The 27252-nt window shown below is 30.4% G+C and overlaps 1 protein-coding gene across 1 annotated transcript; it reads right to left on the bottom strand.

The window, feature by feature from the left end:
• Positions 1-1784: 1784 nt before the first annotated feature.
• Positions 1785-22348, bottom strand: LOC142318200 (uncharacterized). Its single transcript, XM_075354760.1, has 4 exons — positions 22215-22348; positions 16848-17008; positions 2813-2932; positions 1785-2266 (listed from the first exon to the last, which is right to left on the bottom strand). The coding sequence occupies exons 2-4, from the start codon at positions 16950-16952 to the stop codon at positions 2135-2137; spliced, it is 357 nt and encodes a 118-aa protein (XP_075210875.1). The 5' UTR covers positions 16953-17008; positions 22215-22348; the 3' UTR covers positions 1785-2134.
• Positions 22349-27252: the final 4904 nt, after the last annotated feature.

Raw genomic sequence — 27252 nt, 5'->3', positions numbered from 1 at the left:
CTTTCAAGTCCTCTTCAATGAAAGCATGAAACCATTAAAATTAATTTGACACTTGGAAAATAAAAATCCGGATCATAAAAGCATATAACAAGCAAATCTCAATGTTTTTTTTACAGAATAATGACATACAGAATAAAGTATTTTGCTCTTGACTTAGTTAGCTGATGAATTTTCACATTTAAATGACTTCAATGTGAATTTACAAGGACGTGATAAAAATATATTATTAATGACAAAGTTCATGCTTTCATTAAGAAGCTTGATATCTGAATAATCAAGCCTTCAAAGCAAATCTTTGATGTTTCCACTCACTTCCACTTATATTAAAAAAATTTGGATGAAGAAGATATTGTTATTCACTATAGTTTGAATAGCATGAAGATGCATTTGCTTGAGCCAAAAATTCAGCTGGCAGAGTATTTCCCAGAAGATAAAAACATTTCTCGAGGAGATAGGTACTGAATTCATATAGTGATAAAGTTGTTGCAGCTGCTAAGTTACCAGTTGAGATTCACGACCAACTCATCGAAATGTCTGCCGATAAAATATTACAACTACAATTCACACCTGAAGATTTAGAAAAGTTTTGGTTTGCTTTTCGAAGTGAATATGAAAATTTAGTCATAGAAGCGTTGAAAATATTAATCCCTTTCCTACGATTTTCGTCTATGTTTTCGCTAAAAACTAAACATAGGAATTGTTTTTCATCACTTGAAAACAATTTGCTTTTGTGTGTTTAACAGATCCACATATAAAGAAACTTTTAAATGAAAAACAAAGCAACCATCTCTTCTTTACATGTATACTTATAAGTATAATATTTAAGATAAATGATTTTTATCTTAGAATGATTTCATCATTGTTTACGTGTAGAGCTGGTGGTTAATTTTGCAACCCCCCTGGTTGAGGAACGCTAGATCGTAGATACCGGTTGGTATCTACCAACCGTGGTTGGTAGATACCAACCACGTGGTTGAAAACCAACCATGTGGTTGGATACGTTTCGTGGTTGGGTTTCAAATGAGAGTACACTGAAATTGGGTTTCAAATGAGAGTACACTGTACACTCAAATGAGAGTACAAGAGTACACTTCATTTACATTCATACGTATCATCCTCACTCATCTTCTGAAGTAATACTTTACAGTGGTTCCACAGGCTATATAGAAAAAGAAAGAGGGCTTGAGAAACACTGCCATAGTGTAATCTGAAATGACTGTGACAAGACCTACCCTAAAATAAGTACAAGAATGCTCAAAAATTCATGAGTGAATGCACCAGTATTCACAAATATTCATTCCAGACAAAATATTATTATTTCACTGCCAAAGATAATTATCCAATCTTCTCAAATAAATCTTCAAAATCAGAAATAAAAACCATGTAGATACCATAACCTTAGAGTCAGGATTGTAACATAGCATATAAATAGACACAACTGCAATTACCTCTAAATATGCTATGTTGTTGTACATGATGTTCACCAATGAAAATAATTAATATTTAATGATAATAAAATTTTTAATAAACAATATTAAAATCATACATCATAATGATTTTTTTTATTGACAGATACATATTTACAATGTAGTCAAAAAGAGTTGAATTTGAAACATATCAGTTAATTTAGTATTTTATTAACACAGCATATAACAAAAATACACTGCAATGAAAAAAATTAAATTTAGTTTGGCTTGTCATTTAAAAAGACTATCGAATTAAGTAATAAAAGACTTTTTTTTAAATAATAGCTAAATTTGAAATGACGTATTATGCAACTGGAACAACTTTCTCATTAGAAAGGGCAAAAAAGGGATTAACAAATAGTCTGCTTACTTATTTTATTCATCCATTTTGTTACAAGAGCAAATAATCCACAATATTTCTAACTACCAAAAACAAAATAGCACAGATTGCAACAAATATTTATTAATTAATTCAACGAATTAAGAATTTCAATATAAATCAATCAATGAATAAACATCACAATGTAATACGTTAAAATGTGACACAAATATGCATTTTTTTTTATCCACCAAGGAAAAAATTGATCAAAAAATTATTAGGTAAAATCAATTAATAACCAAAAACATCATAACATTTTAAAAATAACTTAAATCAGTAAAATCTCACTTCACTTTTTGGATGCTGTTTTTTTACTCCTTTCTTTTTTTTGTGGCTCTTTAGGTTTTGTTGTTTCTCTGACATGGTTAAACACATCATTTTTGTAATCTATGAAATACTGAAAACTTGCCTTTGCGTTTTCCTGAAATAACAGAAATGTATTAAATAATAAAAAACACATATCAACAAAAAACTATTTTCAGAGTTATTACTTACTTAATAAAAAATAATTTTTCATTTTTATCTAGTTGTAAAACTGTACATTGTTAAACAACTTTAGATGCAACAAAAGCATTTTGAAATGACTAATCTACAACTTGGCAGGAGGTGAATGGGTTCGGGTTGTAAGAGGGTGTCACTTAGCAGTATATATTTGGTGGAATTGTCAATCCTCATAGCAGATTAGGTGAAAGGTTTCTATGTTTATTTAAATACTGGACCTCTAAGAATATACAGTGTATAGTGTACAGTGTGTACTCAGTACTTTTACATATTTTTTATTGAATGTGATTGTGTAGAGTAACACATTCATGCAATGAATAATCTTAAATAATATTAGTTCATAAATTATTTCAGCAAAACATTAGCAGTAAAATGGCAAAAAAATAATGTAAATATTGTTTTTATAAGTTGAAAGGTATGTCCATTTACTTATCTAAAAAAAATGATTTACAATAAATCAACTTACAAATTTATCTCGTAAATAGTCCTCTATTTGCATTCCAATCTTAATCTTTTGTTTAAGTTCTTCGTAAGTGTCTTCTACTAATGCATCTGTTGATCTCATTACGGAAAATCTCTTTTTAATCTGTTGAAGAAAGAATAATAACATAAAAACTGTAAAAATAACAATGCAATTAAAAATTAATTAATTTATCCGATCTTACATTTTGTATATGAAAAATTCTAAAATTCCCATTTTTTATTTGAAAATTTTCTGTCTTTGCTAAAGAGAAATTATGGTGATTTATTCCTAAAAATACTGATAACAGTACATGCAAATTATGATATGAAGGTGGTCACATAGGATATTAAGAGTTTTTGTTAGGGTTCAGATGAAAGTATTTATGTATTTAAAATTAGTTTTCCAAATCTGATGAGTTTCTTTCCTTTACAATTAATAGCTGAATTACCTAATGTTCCTTCTGGTAAGAATACTTAACTATCTACCTCATGAGAATCCTCAATGAAACCTAAAAAAAAAATATACCAAAATTGTTTCAAAATTTATTTTTTTAAATTATAATCTCTCTAAATATTTTATTACAACTTGAATATTCTTAATATTTTATTAAGTCTTAATTTATTATAACCATTGTTAGAAATTTAAAACAAATTCTGATGAAAATTTACATTACTATTTTCTTTAACTTTCACTGTTCGAAATGTTTTGCTAAAATAAATCCTCAGCCATTAAATATTTGATTGCTTGAGATTTTTTTTTACATGTAAATAAAGTAAAATCTTTTGACTGTATCCTCTGCAAGAAAATGGAAAAAATTATTTCTACTAGCAGGAAAAGTGTCAGTTAAAAATCAATACAAAACAAATGTTTTTACATATGTTGAAACAAATTTTACGGGATTTAGTTTCTGTTCTATTAATATTTTTGATAAAATTTAATTCCAGTTTCTCATCTAGAGGAATATGGCTCCCTGTTAAGTATTTTAAATTAAGATACAGCAGAAAAGTTAACATTTCAGTCAGGGTTAAAATATTTAGATGTTTGCTGCAAATAAGTTTATATTTAAATAATTCATTTAACTTTCAGAAATAACATGAACTTTCTCAAAGTCATATTTTTCTGCAGCTGGTTAAAACAATTAACACAAACTAGAGTAGATCATTTACTAAACAAATGATCCAAAATCAAAAAAGAAAAATGAAATGAGACACAAAATGGACATATGCTCAGTTGATATTACCTTGTCAGGTGGAACCAGTTTTTGTCGTTATGATGACTTAATAGTCATCAATTTGTGGGAATTACATAGGGCTATTTAATTTTTTGAGGAATTGTAAGGTGGTGGTAGATAACCACCTTAAAATTAAAACCCTTCAGTTTTTAGGATTATTGAGCGACACACAAAATTATTTGATTAATTCTACAACGCAGTCATTGAGAAAGTAAAACTGAAATGATGAATTCCTTTTATAACTGTAATAATGGATGAGACCATGTTCATTTAGTAGATAAATGAACATGGTCAATGATGAACATCATGAACATTTCAATGATAAATGAATAGTGGGAATATTTATCCAATATATTATTTATTGCACTATAACTGGGATAATTCAAGACAGATTTACTGACTTTACCATCTGAAAGCTAATATGAAAAGTATTTAAAATCTTGGAAGAATGCCAGTACAAAAATAAATTAATTGCAAAAAAACAATATACATGCCTGTGGCAGGCGGAAAACTCAGTAGTTTGCAGTCATTGATGTATTTGAAATATTCTGCAGACCACATTACAGAATCAAAGACATTCTTCCTAATTTCATATTTGACATTCTACAGAACAAAGTATTTCGGACATCAATTACTGTATGAAAAGGAATGAAACATTTAAATATAAGAACAATACTTATTTTTTGACTAGAGTTGACGAAAATTTGAGCGGTGGATCAGTCCAACCACAGTCATCAATTTGAAGTAAAAGAATGAAGATTAAACAGACATCGGATAAGAATTCCTATAAAAAAACTGCACTATGAGGTCCTTGAAATGATGAGATCTAAAATTACCCAAAGATTTTCAGAAATCAATCCAGTGAGATTTTATTATTTTGTTTGATTCTAACATTTCAATCTTTTTTTAAAAAAAGTTTTATACTGTGTTCAGCAATAATTGTGTTTATAGCAGTGAGATTTCACTGCAGCATATGCGATTGCTAGTGCACTAATGTACCAGATGACTCAATTAGCTAGTCCTAACTAGTATTTATAATAATTTATCGTTTATCATGTTTCTGTCAAGAGTGATATAACTTCCATATAATTAATAACTCGATTCAGTATGCACCAAATATTTACTTAATTGTTATTTACTTTTATTAGGTATTAATGCAAAATAGAAGAAAGTGGTTAATGATCTGATGCCTTATTAATAATTATTAAACTTCTTTACCTCCTCTATGAATCATGAGACCTTGCCGTTGGTGAGGGGGCTTGAGTGCTCAGGGATACAGAGTAGCTGGACCGAAGGTGCAACCATATCGGAGAGGTATCTGTTGAGAGCCAGACTAAGGAATGATTCCTGAAAGAGGGCAGCAGCTCTTTCAGTAGTTGTTAGGGGCGTGAGTCAGGACGACTTAAACGGCCGTATCAACATCACTCAGAACTCTGAGTACTGCGCAGCTGAAAGCAATGGAAAACTACAGCTGCTTTTTTTTCCAAGAAAATGTGGCTCTCTGCATTTTCACATAGCAATAATGGAGGGCGCCTTCCTTGGTAAAATATTCCGGAGGTAAAATAGTACCCCGTTCGGATCTCCGGGTGGGGACTACTAAGGAAGGGGTCACCAGAAAATTAAAAAATAACATTCTACAAGTCGGAGCGTGGAATGTTAGAAGCTTGAAAAAGGTTGGTAGGCTAGAAAATTTAAAAAGGGAAATGGGTAGGACAAATGTGGATATAGTAGGAATTAGTGAGGTTCGGTGGGAAGAGGAAGGCGACTTTTGGTCAGGTGATTTTAGAGTAATTAACTCAGCGTCAAATAATGGGCAGGCAGGAGTAGGTTTCGTGATGAACAAGAAGATAGGGAGGAGAGTGGAGTATTTCAAAATGCATAGCGATAGAATCATTGTAATAAGGATAAAATCAAAACCTAAACCGACAACGATTGTTAACGTCTATATGCCTACAAGCGCCCATGATGATGATGAGGTAGAGTGTGTATACGAAGAGATTGATGAAGCAATTAAGCACGTAAAAGGAGATGAAAATTTAATAATAGTTGGAGATTGGAATGCAAGCATTGGAAAAGGCAAGAAAGGAAATATAGTGGGTGAATACGGGCTGGGCAAAAGGAATGAAAGAGGGGACCGGACTTATAGAATTTTGCACAAAGTATAATTTAGTAATTGCCAACACCCAATTTAAAAATCATAATAGAAGAATATACACTTGGAAAAAGCCAGGCGATACTGGAAGGTATCAGATAGATTATATCATGGTTAAGCAAAGATTTAGAAATCAACTCGTTGACTGCAAAACTTACCCTGGAGCAGACATTGATAGCGACCATAATTTGGTGATAATGAAATGTAGATTGGGGTTTAAAAACCTGAAGAAAAGGTGTCAGATGAATCGGTAGAATTTAGAGAAGCTTGAGGAAGAGGAGGTAGGTAAAGAAGATTTTTGAGGAGGACATCGCAAGAGGTCTGAGTAAAAAAGATAAGGTAGAAAATGTAGAAGAAAAATGGGAGAATGTTAAAAAGGAAATTCTTAAATCAGCAGAAGCAAACTTAGGCGGAATAAAGAGAACCGATAGAAAACCTTGGGTTTCAGACGATATATTGCAGCTGATGGATGAACGTAGAAAATATAAGAATGCTAGTGATGAAGAAAGTAAAAGGAACTATCGGAAATTAAGAAATGCTATAAACAGGAAGTGCAAACTGGTGAAAGAAGAGTGGATTAAAGAAAAGTGTTCAGAAGTGGAAAGAGAAATGAACATTGGTAAAATAGACGGAGCATACAGGAAAGTTAAGGAAAATTTTGGGGTACATAAATTAAAATCTAATAATGTGTTAAACAAAGATGGTACACCAATATATAATACGAAAGGTAAAGTCGATAGATGGGTGGAATATATTGAAGAGTTATACGGAGGAAATGAATTAGAAAATGGTGTTATAGAGGAAGAAGAGGAAGTTGAGGAGGATGAAATGGGAGAAACAATACTGAGATCTGAATTTAAGAGAGCATTAAAAGATTTAAATGGCAGAAAGGCTCCTGGAATAGACGGAATACCTGTAGAATTACTGCGCAGTGCAGGTGAGGAAGCGATTGATAGATTATACAAACTGGTGTGTAATATTTATGAAAATGGGGAATTTCCATCAGACTTCAAAAAAAGTGTTATAGTTATGATACCAAAGAAAGCAGGGGCAGAAAAATGTGAAGAATACAGAACAATTAGTTTAACTAGTCATGCATCAAAAATCTTAACTAGAATTTTATACAGAAGAATTGAGAGGAGAGTGGAAGAAGTGTTAGGAGAAGACCAATTTGGTTTCAGGAAAAGTATAGGGACATGGGAAGCAATTTTAGGCCTCAGATTAATAGTAGAAGGAAGATTAAAGAAAAACAAACCAACATACTTGGCGTTTATAGACCTAGAAAAGGCTTTCGATAACGTAGACTGGAATAAAATGTTCAGCATTTTAAAAAAATTAGGGTTCAAATACAGAGATAGAAGAACAATTGCTAACATGTACAGGAACCAAACAGCAACAATAACAATTGAAGAACATAAGAAAGAAGCCCTAATAAGTAAGGGAGTCCGACAAGGATGTTCCCTATCTCCGTTACTTTTTAATCTTTACATGGAACTAGCAGTTAATGATGTTAAAGAACAATTTAGATTCGGAGTAACAGTACAAGGTGAAAAGATAAAGATGCTATGATTTGCTGATGATATAGTAATTCTAGCCGAGAGTAAAAAGGATTTAGAAGAAACAATGAACGGCATAGATGAAGTCCTACGCAAGAACTATCGCATGAAAATAAACAAGAACAAAACAAAAGTAATGAAATGTAGTAGAAATAACAAAGATGGACCGCTGAATGTGAAAACAGGAGGAGAAAAGATTATGGAGGTAGAAGAATTTTGTTATTTGGGAAGTAAAATTACTAAAGATGGACGAAGCAGGACGATATAAAATGCCGAATAGCACAAGCTAAACGAGCCTTCAGTAAGAAATATATTTTGTTTACATCAAAAATTAATTTAAATGTCAGGAAAAGATTTTTGAAAGTGTATGTTTGGAGTGTCGCTTTATATGGAAGTGAAACTTGGACAATCGGAGTATCTGAGAAGAAAAGATTAGAAGCTTTTGAAATGTGGTGCTATAGGAGAATGTTAAAAATCAGATGGGTGGATAAAGTGACAAATGAAGAGGTATTGCGGCAAATAGATGAAGAAAGAAGCATTTGGAAAAATATAGTTAAAAGAAGAGACAGACTTATAGGCCACATACTAAGGCATCCTGGAATAGTCGCTTTAATATTGGAAGGACAGGTAGAAGGGAAAAATTGTGTAGGCAGGCCACGTTTGGAGTATGTAAAACAAATTGTTGGGGGGGGATGTAGGATGTAGAGGGTATACTGAAATGAAACGACTAGCACTAGATAGGGAATCTTGGAGAGCTGCATCAAACCAGTCAAATGACTGAAGACAAAAAAAAAAAAAAATTCTTTAGTTGTTGTGCGTTCATCAGCATGTAAACATCAGTTATTAGCTTTGTATACTACAAAATTTTAAAACTGGATAGCCTGTTTCTTTTTTTATTTTCTACAAAATAAAAAAGATATGCATTTTCTGTTCTGTATGCTGTTTTCAGGCACACAGAAATACTATAGTTAATAGTATTTTCAGCCATACTATATCTAATAGTTATATTTCATGGTATGAATTAATTCCAGCTTATTGTATTTGTTATTTTGTTTTCTGTATGTTGTTTTTGTTACAATTGATTCTGTTTAAGGGGTAATTTGTTTTTACATTAAACTTTAGAAATGACTGATAGAGCTTCAACTTTCACTATAAAACAAAGTAGGACTTTAAAAAGTGGAAAAAATTATTATTTTTAAGGTGTTAATTCTTAATAGAACAAAAACCCTTCTTTACCCATAAAAGACATTGAGGGAATTACATCAAACTGACTGGTGTTTCGACATTAATTTTCACAGCATAAAGATTAAGATTAAAGAAACTGCAGACACCAAAGAAGAAAAGGAAAAGAGGCAAACTCATTTTGTCACAATGTGATGAATTTTTAAAAACTGCTGTAAGACTGAAGAAGGTGCATAGTTTTTTTCAGAAATAATGAAATGCCAACCCTAAAAAAATGTTATCACTTCAAATGAGGACACTGAATTTGCTTATATTTAAACGAAATTCATTTTATAAAATTTTAAAATCAATTTTACGGTATTTAAAAAGAGGCTACAACAGTATTGCAAAGGAAAGAGAAGATATCATATTATGAAGAAGAAAGTACTTAAGAAAAATTAAGGTTTATCGGAAAAACAGAGTAAAAGGTTTTCACCTTGATGAAACTTGGATAAATGAGGGACATGTAACATCAAACATTTTGCACGATAAAAATTAACATCTGCTAGGCAAGCATTTCTGAAAGGGTTCACTTGTGGTTTAAAATCTATGCTCAGTAAAGGAAAACTATTAATAATTTTGCACATCGGCAGTGAAGATGGTTTGTTGGTTTTTGAATCAAAAAAGAGTGATGATTACCATCGAGAGATGATTGGAAATGTTTTCATGAATCGGTTCAAAAAAACCATGCAGCTTTTACCGGTAACAATGTAATAGTCATGGACAATGCATCTTACCATAGTGTATAAAGTGAACGTATTTCAATATGTCGTGGTTGAAGACCTATATAATTTCGTTGTTAAGGGTCAAAAATACAAAAATATTGCTTTGATGAATCAAATATAAAAATTGAATTAGTCAAAATAGTCAAACATCATAAAACCAGTTTCAAAAGATTTGTGGTGGATGAAATCACCTGTGAAAAATGTCACATCGTTTTACGATTACCTCCCTACCATTGCACATAAAATCCGATAGAAATGGTCTGGAGCGAGATTAAAGATATATAGTTTGTAATAACAAAACATGTAAAATAAAAAACGTGGAAATTTGCTAGAAAATAACACACCACGAATATCTGCTGACAACTTGAAGAAGTATGAAAAAACAGGTTGAAAAAGAAGATAATTATTTTTGGGAAATAGATGTTATTGGAGCAGTAGTTGAATGTATTTAACTATATTCATACATACATTCAATTGAATGTATTCTCAATCTACTTTTATCAACTTTATATGCTGATTTTCCATTTATGGCTCCTGTGCTAACAACTTAAAAGGAATTAGTAAGGAAAAGAAAATGAGAGATTAAACAATGAGTGTAATACTGATAACGATATATTAAGTCATTTACACTTATACTAAGCTCCTCAATATATGTATTTAGTGTCAGTAAAATAATAGTGGGATTTTAAATCAATATAGCTTTAGAACAAAGCATTGTAGAGAGAAGGACTGTACGTTAAATGAAAAGAAACACTCCAGATTTATATGTGCTCCGAGCTTACACAATGTCCAAGCTAGTGCAAACATGTTATTTCCAGTACAACAAGCAGCTTGTGCACATTAGTAAATATGTTTATGGTGCAGAGGAAGGTTCAATGTGTGTTGTGGCTTGCTATGATTGAGTCAGTTACATGTGTTAGGCATGAATAACTGTTGTTTGTACAATGAAAACTGCCCCACATGAAAATAACAGCGATGGAACAAACAACAAAGAAACAAGCAGCCTATTGAAACAAATACACTGAGGACAGCTATCAGTGTTTGATGAAATGACTGAAGCAGTGCGAACCACGTTTCTTGCGTAGTCTGAAGAAATTCGTACGGAAGTGTTCTAAACAGTTAGGCATTCCTAAAACAAATTTTCACAGTGTTAAAAAGACAATTACGTTTCACTGGGTATGATTTTATTTTGCAGCAGACATTCTGGATAGGTTAGAGCAGGATAGTAATTTTTTTAAATTAAGTTTATTTTCAGTGATGAAGCAATGTTTCATATGTATAGATGAGTACATCAGCATAATTTTGGTATATGGGAAACTGAACCTCTCCACTGCCATTATTGAACATCAGCATGACAGTGAAAAAGTGAATGTGTGGTGCCCTATTGTACAAGACACAGTTATTGACCCTTTCTTTCTTGCTGAAAAAAAAATAATGGTGAACATCTTCCTGGATGTGTTAGAAGGGTGTGCAGCACCTCAAATACTGGAGAATTTTGTTAGACAGAGCTCCTCCACATTTTGCCACAGTTGTGCAGGATTTTCAACAAAATATTTCTTTAGCAATGGGTCAGAAAAATATGGTGAATTGCTTTGCCACCACAGTTTCCAGACCTTACCCTCATAGATTTCTATTTTTGGAGTTATGTAAAAACACAAGTGTATTACATTCAAGTTAGAAATCTGGACCATTCAAAAGAAAGGATCATTGAAGCTGTTTCTTCTACCACGCCAGATGTTCTCTGCCATGTATGGCCAGAGATTAAATATCATCTTGACATCTGCAGGACAACTAAGGGAGCACACATCAAAATACACTAAATATATAAGACACTTGAGTGTTTTCTTTAGTTTATTCTAAATTTCATCTCTCTACAATGCCTAGTTCTGAAGCTGTAACAAATACTTAAAACCTCATTACTATTTTTACAGACTCACTGTATATTGGGGAGCTTAGGATAAATGTAGTAAATGAGTTAACATATTAAATATATATATATATATTTATGTAAACATACATACACATATGATGATGATTTATCTCTTATTAGATTCTGCCTTAGAGTAATAAAGTTTTGAGCTCACCAGAAAGTAGCAGATATCAACATTAGTAAGGGAACCTTACTGATGGTGAGTTGCTGCCTATATGCTCCAGTCCTGAACTTCTGTCATTTTTATTCTAAATAAATATTAGTTATATGTATATTTAATATATCATGGAGGTAAGATGCTCTCATGTCACCATTTTTTATTAAGGCTTACTAAACAATTTTAAAATATTCTTAGTTAAATGTAGAATTTGATTAATCTATTTCCACTAAAACCAGCTACACTGAAAACTGTAAGTAACATAATAGCAGGTTACTTGTAATAAGGATGAAGAGACAACTGTTCCAAGGAACAATTGATGAGAAAAGTAGGACTAACCCTCCTGATGTAAGCCAATACCTATGATGCCAGATGTTATTGGTGTTGCAAACTGATGGTGCTGCTTCTAGCACCTGGTGTGTTACCTTTTTTTCAGTTCATATAGTAAGAGTTGGTGCATAATGTTGATGTTCACTGTTAAATTGCTCACATGCAACTTCTGGACTTTATTTGCAAAAAATAAACTCAAACATTTTTGCTTAAAGATTATTACGTAGGTTCAGTGATAATAAATTAACAAAAGCAATGTATTATTTATTGATATTTTACATACTTAATGACAGTAACACTCTTTTGGGGATCTTCAGCTAAACAAAATTTTGAATGAGCTTTATGCAACACAAAAAGCCATAGTGTGGTTGTAATAAGTAAATTTAAAACATTAAAGCAATTTCTAAAGTTAGCAATTAATGATGTTTCCTTCATCACTTCTGTTTATAAAACCATCTGTACAATCAACTGCAGATAGATTTTAAAAGAAATTTATATCTGTAATTATGAAAGTAGAAATAAAAAAAAGTTTGCAAATGTCTGTAGAACAACATTATATAATTTAAGCATCAATATTAAGTGCCAAAGGTCAGAAATAAATTACCATTGTTATTGTTATACATGTCTATATAAATCTGTGTAAATAAAAATGTAAATGTTCATTTGTTCAAAATCTTAATCTACAAAAACGTTCTTCACTGATTACTTTGAAATTTTGACACAACAAATTTTGACACATTCGAATACGAGCATTTTTATATACCTACTATTTATATACCTAAGATGTAACACCTGTGACAGGTATAAACATGTTTTTTTTTTTAAAAAACAGCGTTATCTGTTGGACATAAAAGCAACACACGCTATACTAAATATTTTACTATTGCATTTTAAGTTTCCGATAAGTATGTTTGCTATACACTAAAACACTACTGGACCGATTTACGCATGGGGAAAATGGGAAAAAAGAAGAAATAAAAGGGGAAAGAGGAAGAGTAAGGGTAAATGGAAAGAGAAATAGTGGTGTAAGGGAAAAGGGGGATGAAAATAGAAAAACATGGGTAGGCGGAAATGGGAAAAGGGAATAAGGTAAAAATGAAAATGGGAAAGAGAAGGGGAAGGGATTGAAAGGAAGAAGGTAAAGGGAACGGTGGGAAAGGAAGGGAGAAGGTACAGGGAACGGTGGGAAAGGAAGGGAGAAGGTACAGGGAACGGTGGGAAAGGAAGGGAGAAGGTACAGGGAACGGTGGGAAAGGAAGGGAGAAGGTAAAGGGAACGATGGGAAAGGAAGGGAGAAGGTAAAGGGAATGGTGGGAAAGGAAGGGAGAAAGGGGTAAATGGAAGGGGCCAGGGAAGGGAAGGGAAGGGGTAAAGGTAATGGAGAAGGGGATTGGGAATGAATCAGGGGATTGAGAATGAATCAGGGGTTTGGGAATGGAGAAATGGTAAAAGGGAAAGGTCAATGGGGAAAAGGGCGATTGGGAAAGGAGAGAATTGGGAAAGGAGAGAATGGGAAAAGGGAGAATGGGAAAAGGGAGAATGGGAAAAGGGAGAAGGGGAAAGGGAACGGAAGAATGGTAAAAAAGGAGAAAATATAAAATTGAAAGGTTAAATTTTGTGGCATTCCGTAATGTTCATTTTGTTAATTTTTTATCAGTCTTTCAATTGTGTTCATTTAATCTATCAATACCGAAGCATTCCCGGGTCTGCTAGTGTACAAAAAAGGGCAACATTTATGAAAGATATTTTAATAAGGAATTCTTCAACTGAGTAGTTGAAGAATTCCTTATTTCCCTATCCGGGTAAAATATTTTTGGTCTTTATTTAGCCTTCATTCAACTTTTATTTTACCCTACTCTCAGAACTCAAAAAATATACTTTTTTTAATTATTTGTTGTTTTTACTATTAGTAGAATTATTACTATTTACCCAACTTGAAAAAAAAATCATTCAATAGCGCGTGTTTTGGTTCTATGTTAAACGGAAACTTTTCATCATAATATATTTTTCCAGGGTTATTTATCACAAGGTTTTTCATAACCTATTCTACTCGTGAAAATAATGAAAAAAAGTTCATATAAACATATATCCTAAAATGCTTAGTTTGCGAGTTACACAGCTAGTTAAAGCGTCCATAATGCGAACAATTATTATATATTATATATAATATTATATATATATTAGATATTATATATATATATAATATTTTTCATCCATCTCCAGACGCAAAAATCTAAAGCTGTTAGATCAGACGATCTTGGTGGCCAGGAATGTAGACCTCTACGAACGATCCATTTCTCAAAAAAAAATGAAGAGCTACGTGAATGGAAACGGCACAAGAGAAGTGGGAAGACGCGCTGGAAGTATACTTTGTGTCTGAGCGCTAGAGTAACATCTTCAAGTAGCTGTTGCAATTCTTCTTGAAGAAAGTACAAGTAGACCTCAGAATTTAAGCGGCGAGGTAATATAAATGGTTCAAACAGCTGATTGTGAAGAAGGCCGCACCGTACGTTGACGCTAAACCGATGTTCAATGTTTGGCTTCCACCATTTCATGAGGATTTACTTCTGTCCAAGTATGCTCATTGCGTAAGTTTTTGACCCCATCTCGGGTGAAATTTTCCTCGTCGGTAAACAAAACAGACTTGTGGAAATGTCGATTTCTATTCCAGCGCTTGCAGAACTCCAAGCGAAGCGGATCGTTTCCTAGGGGTAGATGTTGAATTGGCTACTTTTGGAGCCCTTGTTATAATGTCCTCCAAACTATCGAATGTGAAACTGTGATCCGCTTAGATTAACACCTGGACTGCACTTAACTGAATCGATAATAATTTCATCAATAACACCATCGTGTTGGACAGTTCGTTTGCAGCTGATACGAATACTAGATACTGAACCTATTTCCCGAAGATTGCGAAAAGTCGCGCTAATCCTTTTGGAATCTGGAATCCTGCGATTCGGAAAACGTATCTCACATTCTACTAGAGCATTACTATTATACACACTTAAAAAGAATACCATATCAGCGTATTCCGCTGTTGTTAAGTACGGCATTACTCCAATGGCAAACCAATCACGTTCAAATTAAAATTCACAGAAATTTTCGCGAACGTTAGCACAGCTCACAATACCCGATATACTTAATGTACCTTACAGAATTATTAAACACTAATACAGTATTGCATATTTTTGAACAGCTGTTTGTTATTTTATTGCCAACTTTGAAATAATAATTTTTCAAGTAATTTATCGTAATTCTGTCATTAATAAAAAAATTATTATCTATGTAATTTTTTTTTACAATTGCTGTGTAATTTCCAGTTTTTTAAAATTTCCTAACAGCTATTTTTAGCCGTAAATTATGCTTTTACAAATTTTTCATATAATCAAAAAAGAATTTGGTTTTTGTTTACATTAAGTACATTATAATTACTTTATTAACTTATCATACACTATTTTGTTAAGAATTAAATTCTGTACAAGTTTTGTTTATACGTTTAATGTGTTTATCACCCATTTAACAAAGTTTAAGTTAAAGATAGGGTTTTTACGCCAATTTATTGCTTTTCACCACAGATTTCTCAAAAACTACTGCAGGTACGGTTCTGAGACCTACTTTATTTGATTTTTCAGGTCAATAACCGTAAGAAATCACTAATTCTGCCTCTTAATTAACGTCGTAAATATATAAGTACGACCACATTTCACCGGGCTAGCTGAAATCCGAACGAAATTTTTCACTAGCCGTAACTCGCAAAAGAAGCATTTTAGAACATAAGTTTATGAACTTTTTACCATTATTTTTACGAGTAGAATAGGTTATGAAATTCCTGGGAGAAATTAGTGATACTTTCCGTTTATTGGGGAGCTTAGTATAAATGTAAATGAGTTAACACATATTATTATCAATATTATACTAGTTCATTTTCTCAATTTCTTTTCCTTAAAAATAGGGTTAAGTTGTTAGTACAGAAGATACAAATGGAAAATAGTGAAGATGGGCCTTATAGTTAAAAATTTACAGCAAAACAGATAAATTTAAATAGAGAATACAGCCATATGTACTTGATGGAAATAATAATGATTTGTCTGCAACCACAGAGTGCCACAAATTCTGTACTTTCACATAAAATTATGTACATGAACAAATTGCACTGAGATGATAAAGCATAAAACTTTTTTCAAAGTGTTTTACCTAAAAGGACAAGTAAAAAGCTGAAACTAAATGATGTTAAAGAGATTGGAACATCTTGCCTTCCAGGATTTCTAGGCACCTTTAATTAAAAGTAATGAATCATTGTAACATTCAAACCATTTTATTCAGCATTTTGATTTTGGGCCACTAAAAACTTGACTGTACTGAAGGGACGAGCATCATTACTTAGGTATTTGGTTCCTCAATCCTCTTTATTGTCGGAAAATAGATATTGTAATATTCATTTTATTTTTTTTCAACAAGTACTTTCTTACAAGGATGTGGTAAAGCTCGATGACTTCAAAAAAGTTTTGGGACCCTTCACATCTGAGGCCAAATAATTCAACTTCAGTTAACAAGAAATACAAATATTATATTTTTTTAACATTAAAAAAAGTTCAACTTTGGATCTCTTCAACAGTTCTTTGAAATCTCTAGGATTTGAGATGGATCAGATAAAAAGTAAACTTATTAAAGAATATGTGTAAACTCTGTTTATTACAACTGCAAGATAAATAGACAAATAAAATCTTATGGCCTACCTTGAGGTGTTCTTCTTCTTCTGTTTGCTTGCTTAATTCTTCAATTAATGTTTCTGTTCTACTTGAAGCAAATTCATTCAAAGTCACCTCACTCCAGTAACTCATGAGGCTGGATTTTGAAAAAACTTTCCTTGGCTTCAAACTTTCTTCTTCTGTTTCAACTAATAACAATTTATTATAACTAATTACTATTTGTGAAGTAAATAAAAGTTCTATTTAAATGATGGCAAAAATGGCAAAAACAAATTAACAATATGATGAAAGATGGGATGAATCAAATTGAGAATTCCCTGTTCCACTAGATCCTAAGGAGAAAGTTAATTCCTTTGTAATTCTGATAAGAGACAATAATTATACAGGACAATTATTATGATACAACTACCTAACATGAGAAATGAGGTATAAACTGAAGCATCTTCAACTCAATTAGAGATGCTCTTTCCAAACTGTTTCACTTACCTTACGTTTTTAAAAGTCTATTTACAGTCTTGGAGATAGATTTAGCAAATAAATATCTACACCCAATAATGATAAAGTACAGTGTAATCATTTTATTTTAACTAGAACTTTACTGCTTTTCGAAGAGGTTGTCTCATATGTATTCATTTCAAAATGTGAATTGGGCTTTCTAGATGTAGAGAAAATGCAAACGAGGATTAATTACTGTATGGAAATGAGTTGAGTCATTTAAGGAGCCATTTTTAAAGTTACCTTTTTAAAAAAAGGTTTATTTTATTGGATAATGAACCTTATCATTCTGTGATCAATAATCCTTCGATGAACACCAAAATATCTGAAATCGAATTCAACGGTTGAAAAATGAATGATGTATACTTTACACAAACAAAACGTTCAAACCTAATGAAAAATTCATGAGTTAGATTTCATGGCAAATGTTAGTGGGTATACAGTTAAGCCACTGCCTCCTCCATCATCAGTAAAATCCAGTCCAGATGGTATGTGGAAAAATGACAAAGGAGGATGCTGAAAAATGAATACCCTTTTAAATAAAAAGACCTTAAATTTATGTTGCAAATAAAAAAATTGAATAATTGATAATGGAAGCATGTTAACATAAAGTATGGCAAGTGTAAATTCCCATTTTGTTGGTTCTGTTGCACGCGTAAGACTTACTTAGCAACAGAATTTTACAATTTTATAATTATTCATTTGTATACATATTACACAGAACAAATCTCTTCTGCTGAATGATTATTCAATTGATTCTTCTGTTATAATAACTCAGTTACCAACAACTGGCTAGCTATTTTGTGCCTACCTAGCTTCTAAATTAGATACCATCGGATTCACTCCGAACAAAATTTTAAATAGAAATTTCACCAAGGATCTGGGAATGTTATTTAGTCATAAATTAACTTTTAATAGCAATATTAAATCCTAAATTAATATCTTGAAACCTTAAGCCTGAAATAATGCGTAAACCAGAATCCTGAGCATATTTAAAATTTTTATAAAAATTGTAATCCCTCAATTAAAATTGTATAATTAATTTAGCTTCTTGAAAATTTGTTTTTATATACCAATATTTTTCTTTTCTAATCTAGAGAATGTCAATTCATTTCTGAAATTTATTTTCAAAATTTTTAAGCAAATTTAAATTACTGCAACTAGCTTTTAACTTGACTTTAAGCGACATTTAAAAATATTCTAAAAACAAACCCACTACATGTCTAATAACTAATCGTTTTTCAATATTCTAATAAAATTTGTATTTATGAACCAACTGTTTTCCTGTTTTAGAAAAGAGACAGTTAACATTTTGATCATGATTAAGATTTTTATACATAAAGTTTAAAATTTTTATTCATAATGTTTAAAATTTTTATTATAATAAATTCTTAAACGTTTACTCTTTGATTAACATTATTTCATTTGTTATTTTGCTTAAAGCAGTATGCAAAATTAATTATCATTGTCACACTAAATTTTTTATAATGTCAGATAATCGACCACCAACAAACTGGCCTGCTGCTTGCAGTTTTACGTTGTATTAGTAGAAAATTGTGTAGTTATTTAAAATCAATTTTATTCATTTAATTGAAGATGATGATTTACATGGCAAGACTCATACAAGAACACAGAATATTTTACATAGTCCAGGAGAATGTGCTTGTAGATATGATACGATCTTGCCAGTGGGGTTAATGTGATCAGAAGATTTGTTCTAAGCAAATCTTAAGTTTAGCATTAACAGAAGGTATTTTTCCTGATTTTTTTAGAATTTTTAAGATGTGATATGAGAATTTGATTATTTTCAAACAAAGTTTAAATTATAGGCCAAAAAGAACGGAAGAAATTATTATCAATGCAGCTTATTTCATTTACATAATTTTTAAAATAACAAACAGAGCTTTGTTCTTCACTACAAACTCAATTCGTTTCTTCAAATTACTACTAAACATGATTTACCATTAGGTTTTTTATGGTTTCGATTTCCTCGTAATGTTTTTCCATTCTTCAATCGATCTTTATTTCTTTTCTTAAATATTTGCTTTTAAATCAACCCACAAAAAGAAATCTCACACACACTTAGATCTGGAAATCTTGATGGACAGTAGTTTATGTTCTCATTTCAAAAAATCAAACGAGTGGATGTCTTTGTAAAATATCCATAGGAATCTTCACGGCATGAATATATGTATTAATATTCAATCTTGCTGGAATATTAATACATAAACTGTCTTATCTAGTTCTAAAACACAATGGATTATTCGCTCTTATTGATTAAAACCACAATTGTTTAATGTATTAAAAAATCATCTACTTAATATTTTAATAAAAAATCCAAATTCGATGTACTTCATGCTAGACTACATGTAGTATATGGACATCACCAAATAAAAGAAAACAGGATGCCTTATGATCCTGCACCAATTTTTGTCAGAAAGTGGAAGGCCTAAAGAAAAATATTAATAACATTTACCTCAATCATGTTTCAATAAAAATTATAAGAGAAAAAGAAAAATTATAATATACTTATCCAAAATTAAATAAAAAATAGATTCTGTTATTCAGGAACTTTTAGATAACTTAACAAAAAATATTATATGACAGATGTTATGATGAATATTCATGTCCTCAAATATGATAATAAACTCCATAATTATTTCTCAAATAGTAGTTTTGCATTTAAAATTAATTTATGCAATGAACCATTAAATCCTTCAATGGCCATGAACCAAATAAAGTTATTGCAACTATATTTCGTCTTGCAGTGTCCAACTAAGATGGTTGGACAATGTATTTGCATTTTATAAGAAAAAATATATTGAAGTAGTATTGGCTACTTAAATTTAAAAAATGAAACGTAGAAAGTTTCCAAAAATACTTAACTTTGTTTGTTTATTTGAGAAACATGAACATATTCTTAAAGAAAGAAAAATGAATATGAGCCTGTACACATTGTTTTAATATGTGTGTTACAATCACATTACAAAAATAAATAATAAAAAATTAAGTGATATTCCTAAAATTCCAAAAAATACTTCATAAGGGAAGTGTTGAAATTGCCTCTCCTTGTATTACATTTTTGACTATACAAAAAGCATTTATATAAAAAAAATAGACTAATTTTGATGTTTCTCTACCTACCCCTCTTGCTTGGAGAACTTTTTTCTCCCATCTTGATAAATCTGGTTTCAATATAACAAGTGAGAAAATTAATCTAGTATAATTTCACAACTTACATAGAACAAATTTCGCATGTATAGTCAGCAGACTAGTGTAGCCGCGAGGCTTAACGCACCAGGTACTGAGTGAACCGGACGATCGAGTTCGAGAGCTAGCCAGGCCGAGTTACTTTTTTACACTTTAAATATTATTTGATATATTCAATTCTACCCCTTACCTGTGACGTCACAACATAGAAGACAACTATAGCAGCTGAACGTCAGTGCTACCATCCTTTGAAATATTAACTAAATTAAACAAAAAAAAATTATTAATATTTAAAGTGTAAAAAGTAACTTGGTGGGCAACCCTATGGAATTTCAAATTTTCCGGTCCAAGAAGATGAGGGCAAAGGGAATTTCCCACAGATAAAAAGGGAAATTCCAAGATGGTGGATTGTGAACTAACGCTTCTTGTGTTGACAGGGGGTATTATTGTTGGATTATGCCCTTAGCCATTAGTTTAGAGCATTTTTATGGAGTGGGAAGGGGGAAATATGACCTTAATAAGCCAAAATCTCGAGATGCTGAGGGTGACCTTGCTCTACAGCCTCACCCTCACGTCCTTGAAGTTGAAAATTTAATGGCATCAATGCCCCATATGTAGAAGTAATCTAACCAAGTTTGGTCAAAATCAGTTCAGTAGTTCTGGATATAAAAGGGGATTTAGAGGCCATCGATGGAAAATTTCCATCCGGTTTTTTGGATCTCTTAGGTGTAAAAACATCAAGATCCAGTAAATACCGCCTATGCTCAAATTGGACCGATTACTTTCCCTTCTAGAGCTACAGTGCTATCAAGATGGGAAAATAAAATTTACAAATTCAGAAAAGTATGTTTTGTGAAATACAATCAGAAAGTTTAATCAGCTGTATTTATTACTTATTAATAAAAACTCCTGTTGAAAAAATATTCTTCTCTTTGATTCAAATAATAGTTGAATAATAGTTGAATACAGTTTAATTTAAAACAGGAAGCCTGGGTAAAACATTATTTTTCTTCACTATTATGCATAATTTTGTCTTAGTATGATATAACTTCAATATAATTTAGTCATTAATATCCGTCAACTAGAACTGAGGAAGTAAAATGTATTGGAGCGGTGAAAGTTGGCACTTTCATTTTTAGATAATCTTTATTAATTTTTAGAAACTGATGGTAAAAAGGAAGGTTCATGAAGATTATTTTTCTACAGTTATCTCCTAACATAATGGATTCATCAGAAAAATGCCAATTGCTTTATGAAGGCTTTCATAATTTAATTTTGTTTGGTTTTATTTGATTACTATATGTTTTATATGACTGAGATGCAGTATTTTGAAATGCATTTTTGTAAAATCTATTTTACACATTTTACATACACTCATATATGTCATACAAGACACACGTGTGTGAGTCTTTTTTAAAATTGTTTTGCTTTGCTTTATTTTAGTGACTCACTCAAAAATAATTTTGCTAAATAAATATTGCCTGTAATTAAGTTGATAGCTTTTAAACTAGCTTTAATTTATTTTATCCCATCACTGTGTGACCGAAAGGTCAAGTTAAGTCAATGAAGGTTTTTTATAAGTTTTTTTAAAAGTTCAAAGGATACCTAAACTTCAGAAAAAACAAAACTGTTAATGTAACAGATTTTGTTATTTGTAGAAAAAATATTTTAAATATATGCATAACTCACGCGTAATTTTTCAAAAGTATTATAAAATACTTTGCATCCTTAACTATAAAAGCGGATGGAGCGTGGTTTTTGTTGTTGTTTGATGTACGAGTATGTGCTCACAATTTTATTTTAGCTATTATTCGTGCAGAACGGACTACGTGTGTGCCGCGCAGATGGACACCTGCGCGAAGCGCACAAACGATTCATTCGTTCGAGCGAATTATACTTCTCGAACGACTCATTCGTTGGAACGATTTATCTAAAGTTATATTTGTGTTTTGTGCGGATAAAGGAAAACGTTAGGGTTAGAGCTGTGTTTAAAAATCACAACTCAAGAAACTACTAAAAATATTCAGGATTTTGAGGCTTTTCGTTGCAAAAGTTTTTGTTGTTAGTACGATAAATTCATGAACGTTATTTAGTTACAGTTGACAAAAACATTTAACAAAATTATGTATAATGAAACAAACTATAATATCATTTTCCTGGCGAGAAATAGCCCCGACTTTTTTTATAGTTGTAATTAATACACATATTTGAATGCCACAAAAATATATATCTGAAATAAAACATATATATTAATACTTATTACATAATTAGTGCACTGTTGTATGCAAGATATTATCATTATTTAAACAACAGAATACTTGAAAATAATTAGTAAAAAAAAAATCACTATTGTATTCAGGAATATAAAACGTGTGAATGATATTATATTCCAGGACCAAATAACTTTTAATTTACATGATCATATCTTTCTTTAAGACAGATATCTGTAGTCAATAATGATAATAATTACCTGGACAAGAAGCTAAATAATCATCCCTAGCTTTTACTGCCTTTACACGTCTCTTTTCATCTTCAGTCATCATCCAAACTGCTTTCTGCCTTATAACTTCAGCTCCATACTGTGCATCTGACTGTAGTTGACAACTGGAAACCTATATTGTTTCTTTTTCATTAAATTCATTTTTATGAATTAAATAAAAATAACTCTTCTCTAGGTAGGCAATACAATTTCTGATCCCATCACAATTTTGTCTGTTAATGAATATTTTTATACCATTTTAAACATAATGAAACAGATAAATTTACCTAACACTGCAGTTCTTAGAAAAGAAACTATGCTCATTTTTGTTTATCAATATGAAGAAACAGAAATTATAAAAATAGAAAATTTTATGCAATATGCTATAAAAATATTAATTAATAAAACTTATGTTCATTTTTAAATTATATAAAAATACTGCAAACGTTTAGATTCAGTGATTTTTTTTAAAAATTCTCTTTTAAATTTAAATAGATTTTTATCATAATAATAACTTACAACATTAATTGATATTCCAATGAAATAACTTTCAATGTACTCAATGATTCATGAAAAGTGTAATACAAAACGATTCAATAGATGTGTGAAGTTACAAAAATATAACTTTACAAGAAGTTTGAAATTTTCATCCACAATCTTGAATCTAAACCAATATTTTTAAATTACACAATGAACAGGCAACACATAATTTTGTATAATTTGACAAGAATAATATAGTGAACTCATGTTTTAATTACCACTTTCTTTATTTGAGATATCAGCAACTAAAACTGAATAATTTCTCATGAACCAAGATACACCATTGATATGTAATTAATAAACTATAAATACAGAACAATTGTAAAAAACAAGTGTCAACTGACATAGCTGCTGAATAATTAACCCAATAGACATGCCCTAAAATGTTATTGTCAATATATTCATGAAGGGCTTAAGTAGGAATAACCCTTTAGATGTTCTACAACAGTCTACATATTTTATAGCAACCAATACCACTATTAATATTTTATGCTTAAAAAATCTCTTATCATTTTGAAAATTAAAGATTTTGAAACAACTGTAAAAATTCTCATTACTTTAGATTTTTTTTTATTTGAAATTTTATCAAACTTGTTTTATCTGAAAATAAATAAGATACAAAAATTAAAAAATACTTCCATTATATTCTTTAAATTTTCCATAACCTATCTTTCCTGAAACTAATAAGCTTATATTATCTGTACATGAAACAGTCTCACCCTTACCGGCTTTAACATCATTTACATAAAGAATAACGTTTCTAGAATTGAATTGCGTACACCTTTTCTAACCATAGGATAATCAGAAACTCCTAACTATGAAATCATTTCAACATTGCTCTTAATTTGTCAAATATGTTTCAAATCAACTGTAGTAGTAATCTAGTTCATCCTATCAATTTAAATGTTTCCTTGAAACTAGTTTGTGATTAGCACTCTAAAATATTTATGACAGTTCTTGAATAAATGTCTTACCTTCTTTCTGTCAAGTATTTTTAAAACTTGACAAACAAAAACTGCAGATGTCATCATGCTGAGCCCAACAAAAAAAAGAAAATATTTTTGATGAGTTTTATTAAATTATTTTTAATGTTTTTCATTAATTGTAAATAAATGATCCATAACTAACTGATATAAGGAAATTGAGCAACACTTTCTCAAATCAATAATAGAACCTTTAAGTACATGCTTAACTATATGTTTTTAATGTAGTAAGTAAATATTCCCTCTCAAAGTTCAAACTAAAGTAGAGTGAGATGTTTTTAATAGTATTCTTTTAAAAAGTTGATATACCATTCCAACCCTAGATTTTTTTTAATTTTTAAGATTAAAGCTTAAAGTCTTTAAGCTCTAGTTAGAAGATAAATGAAAATTTAATTTGGTTCTTGATAATCATTTTACACTCAATTTATTTAAACATATCAATTGATGAGAATTGTTAACTCATTTCCCAACTTTTTTGTGTAATTCATAACTTTTAGTTCTGTTTTCAACAAGCTAATCATTTTGAAACTTAATTCTGAAATCTGGATTTTAAAGATCTCAGACTGGATTGAATAATCAATATTCTTATACCAGTCTATTGCGGATCTTTTTTATATCTAAAATAGAGTTGACATTAAAAAACAAGATGTTTTATAAAAACTTATAAAGAGTTTCTGATTTTATTTTCTGCCTAGTTTTATACTTCTTTTTAACAATAATCATTTAAAATCAACTATTGAACAAATTATAATTAATTTAATTATATCAAATCCATACTTGAGCTATAAATTAAAATATTTTTAATTAAGAAAATATTATTCAAGAACAGACATATTTCTCTCTGGGATATAGCATTTTCTCAAAAAGGTGTTGAATGTTACATTATCTACTGCTGAAAATTTTCATTAGCATACCAAAATGCATCTGTGTGTACACTAGAAACAAATTAGTAGTACACAGCCTGCTTATTATTTAAAAGATCTTGCTATAAAAAAATTAAATAATTAGTAGTCTTAGGGATAATAAAGTACAGTTTTTTATACCTCATCTGTATTAAGTACAACAGTGAGCAACCATGATGGAAGTTTTTCACCATCAGATATATTTATAACAGAAGATTTCTTGGCAGATTTCTTCAACTGTTTTACTGAATCATTTCTTGATTCTGAAATTTAAAAAAAAACCTATGCTTCTGTATGTTATCTTACTAAAATATAACTTAGGAAGATAGTTAATTCTATTTTAAGTAAATGAGAACAATAATTAACATAGTATCAAGTTTTATTCCTAAAATGTCACCATAGTAGGACTTGGGTCTTTTACAGAAAATTTTATCTTCCTTTTGGTGGTTGGTACTCTTTTTATCCAAAATTATCTACTAGTAACACATTTCTTCTTGCACAAATTTTCACTAATCTTATTTCTTAACTCAGTTTGTCATTTCATTGTCTTATTTCATTTAACAAAATAATTTGTTAAAAATTATTAAAAAAGGAAGGACAAAATAATTTGTCCTTCCTTTTCCTAGACCCTTTTTGGAAATAATGAAGCCAAATTTCAATTTTATAGCTACCCAGGAAATAGATAATTAGGATGAGTAAGTCAGTGAAGGCTTCTGCATTTTTAAATCTATAAACATTATTTTGTAACTTAGATCTGTTTCTGTTAGCATCCATTCAGTATATTTTTGACAATATTAAATCTCCCATGTTCCTAAACTACCCATTATATCAGATTATAATGTTTTCTCTTGAAAGTGGGATTATACTTTTAATTCAGAACTTACTTTTACAGCAGAACCCAGTAAATAAGACATTTGTTTCAAGACCAACACTTTCACTTATACTATTTAGCCTCCTCTCCTGTTTCATACTCATAGATTGCATGAGTATGCAATATGTTGTAAATTTACAACATATGTATGTTGTAAATTTACAACGCAGTGTTGCGTTGTAAATTTAATCTACCCAGAAACATCCATGGTGTCTTGTGGAATGATAATGAAGTTTTAAACTGGATGTTTCTATTTTTGTGTAGTGATGGGTTAATATAAAAAATTTAATATTGGAGCGTGTATTTTTTGTGCTGGAAGAATTTTTAATAAGTTTGTTTTTTATTTTTAATTTTTGTGGTTCTGTGTTTTTGATTTTGTTTTCCGAGTAGGGAGCCTTTACACTCCCTATCGGAATTTGTTAAATTTTATATACTTTTTTTATTATTTTTGCTTTTATGTTTTACAGACTCCATCTGTGATATTAGTTGTAAGTTTTTTTAATGATATTAGTTTTAAATTTTATTTCACTTTTTTATTTTTGTTTTTAACTTAGTTTTAATTTTTTATTATATGATTTGTATTAATTTTAAGTTTTATTTACTTTTGTTATTTTAGTTTTTAACCTAGTTTTAAGTTTTATGTTAGAGCTTTTATGTTTTTTAGTTTTCTTTTTAGTCTTTTTGTTATCCGAGAATGGGCCCTTTACACCCATCTCGGACTTTGTTAAATTCTATTTACCTTTGTTTTTATTTTAGATTTTATCTGTGATATTAGTTGTAAGTTTTATTTATCTTTTAGATTAGCTTTAATTTTTTTATAAAAAAATTTTGGGCGATGATAATGCGTAGGTGTTTTCGCCTCAAAAAAAAAAATCCTCCTGCTTAGCCTCTGGGAATCACCATCGTGATTCCCAGAGGCTGAACAGAAGAAAAAAAATGGTATATTGCTTCT

Source organism: Lycorma delicatula, chromosome 1, assembly GCF_047948215.1.
Source record: "Lycorma delicatula isolate Av1 chromosome 1, ASM4794821v1, whole genome shotgun sequence".
In the NCBI taxonomy this organism is placed as follows: Eukaryota; Metazoa; Arthropoda; class Insecta; order Hemiptera; family Fulgoridae; genus Lycorma; species Lycorma delicatula.
This window is presented reverse-complemented; position numbering and strand designations above follow the sequence as displayed.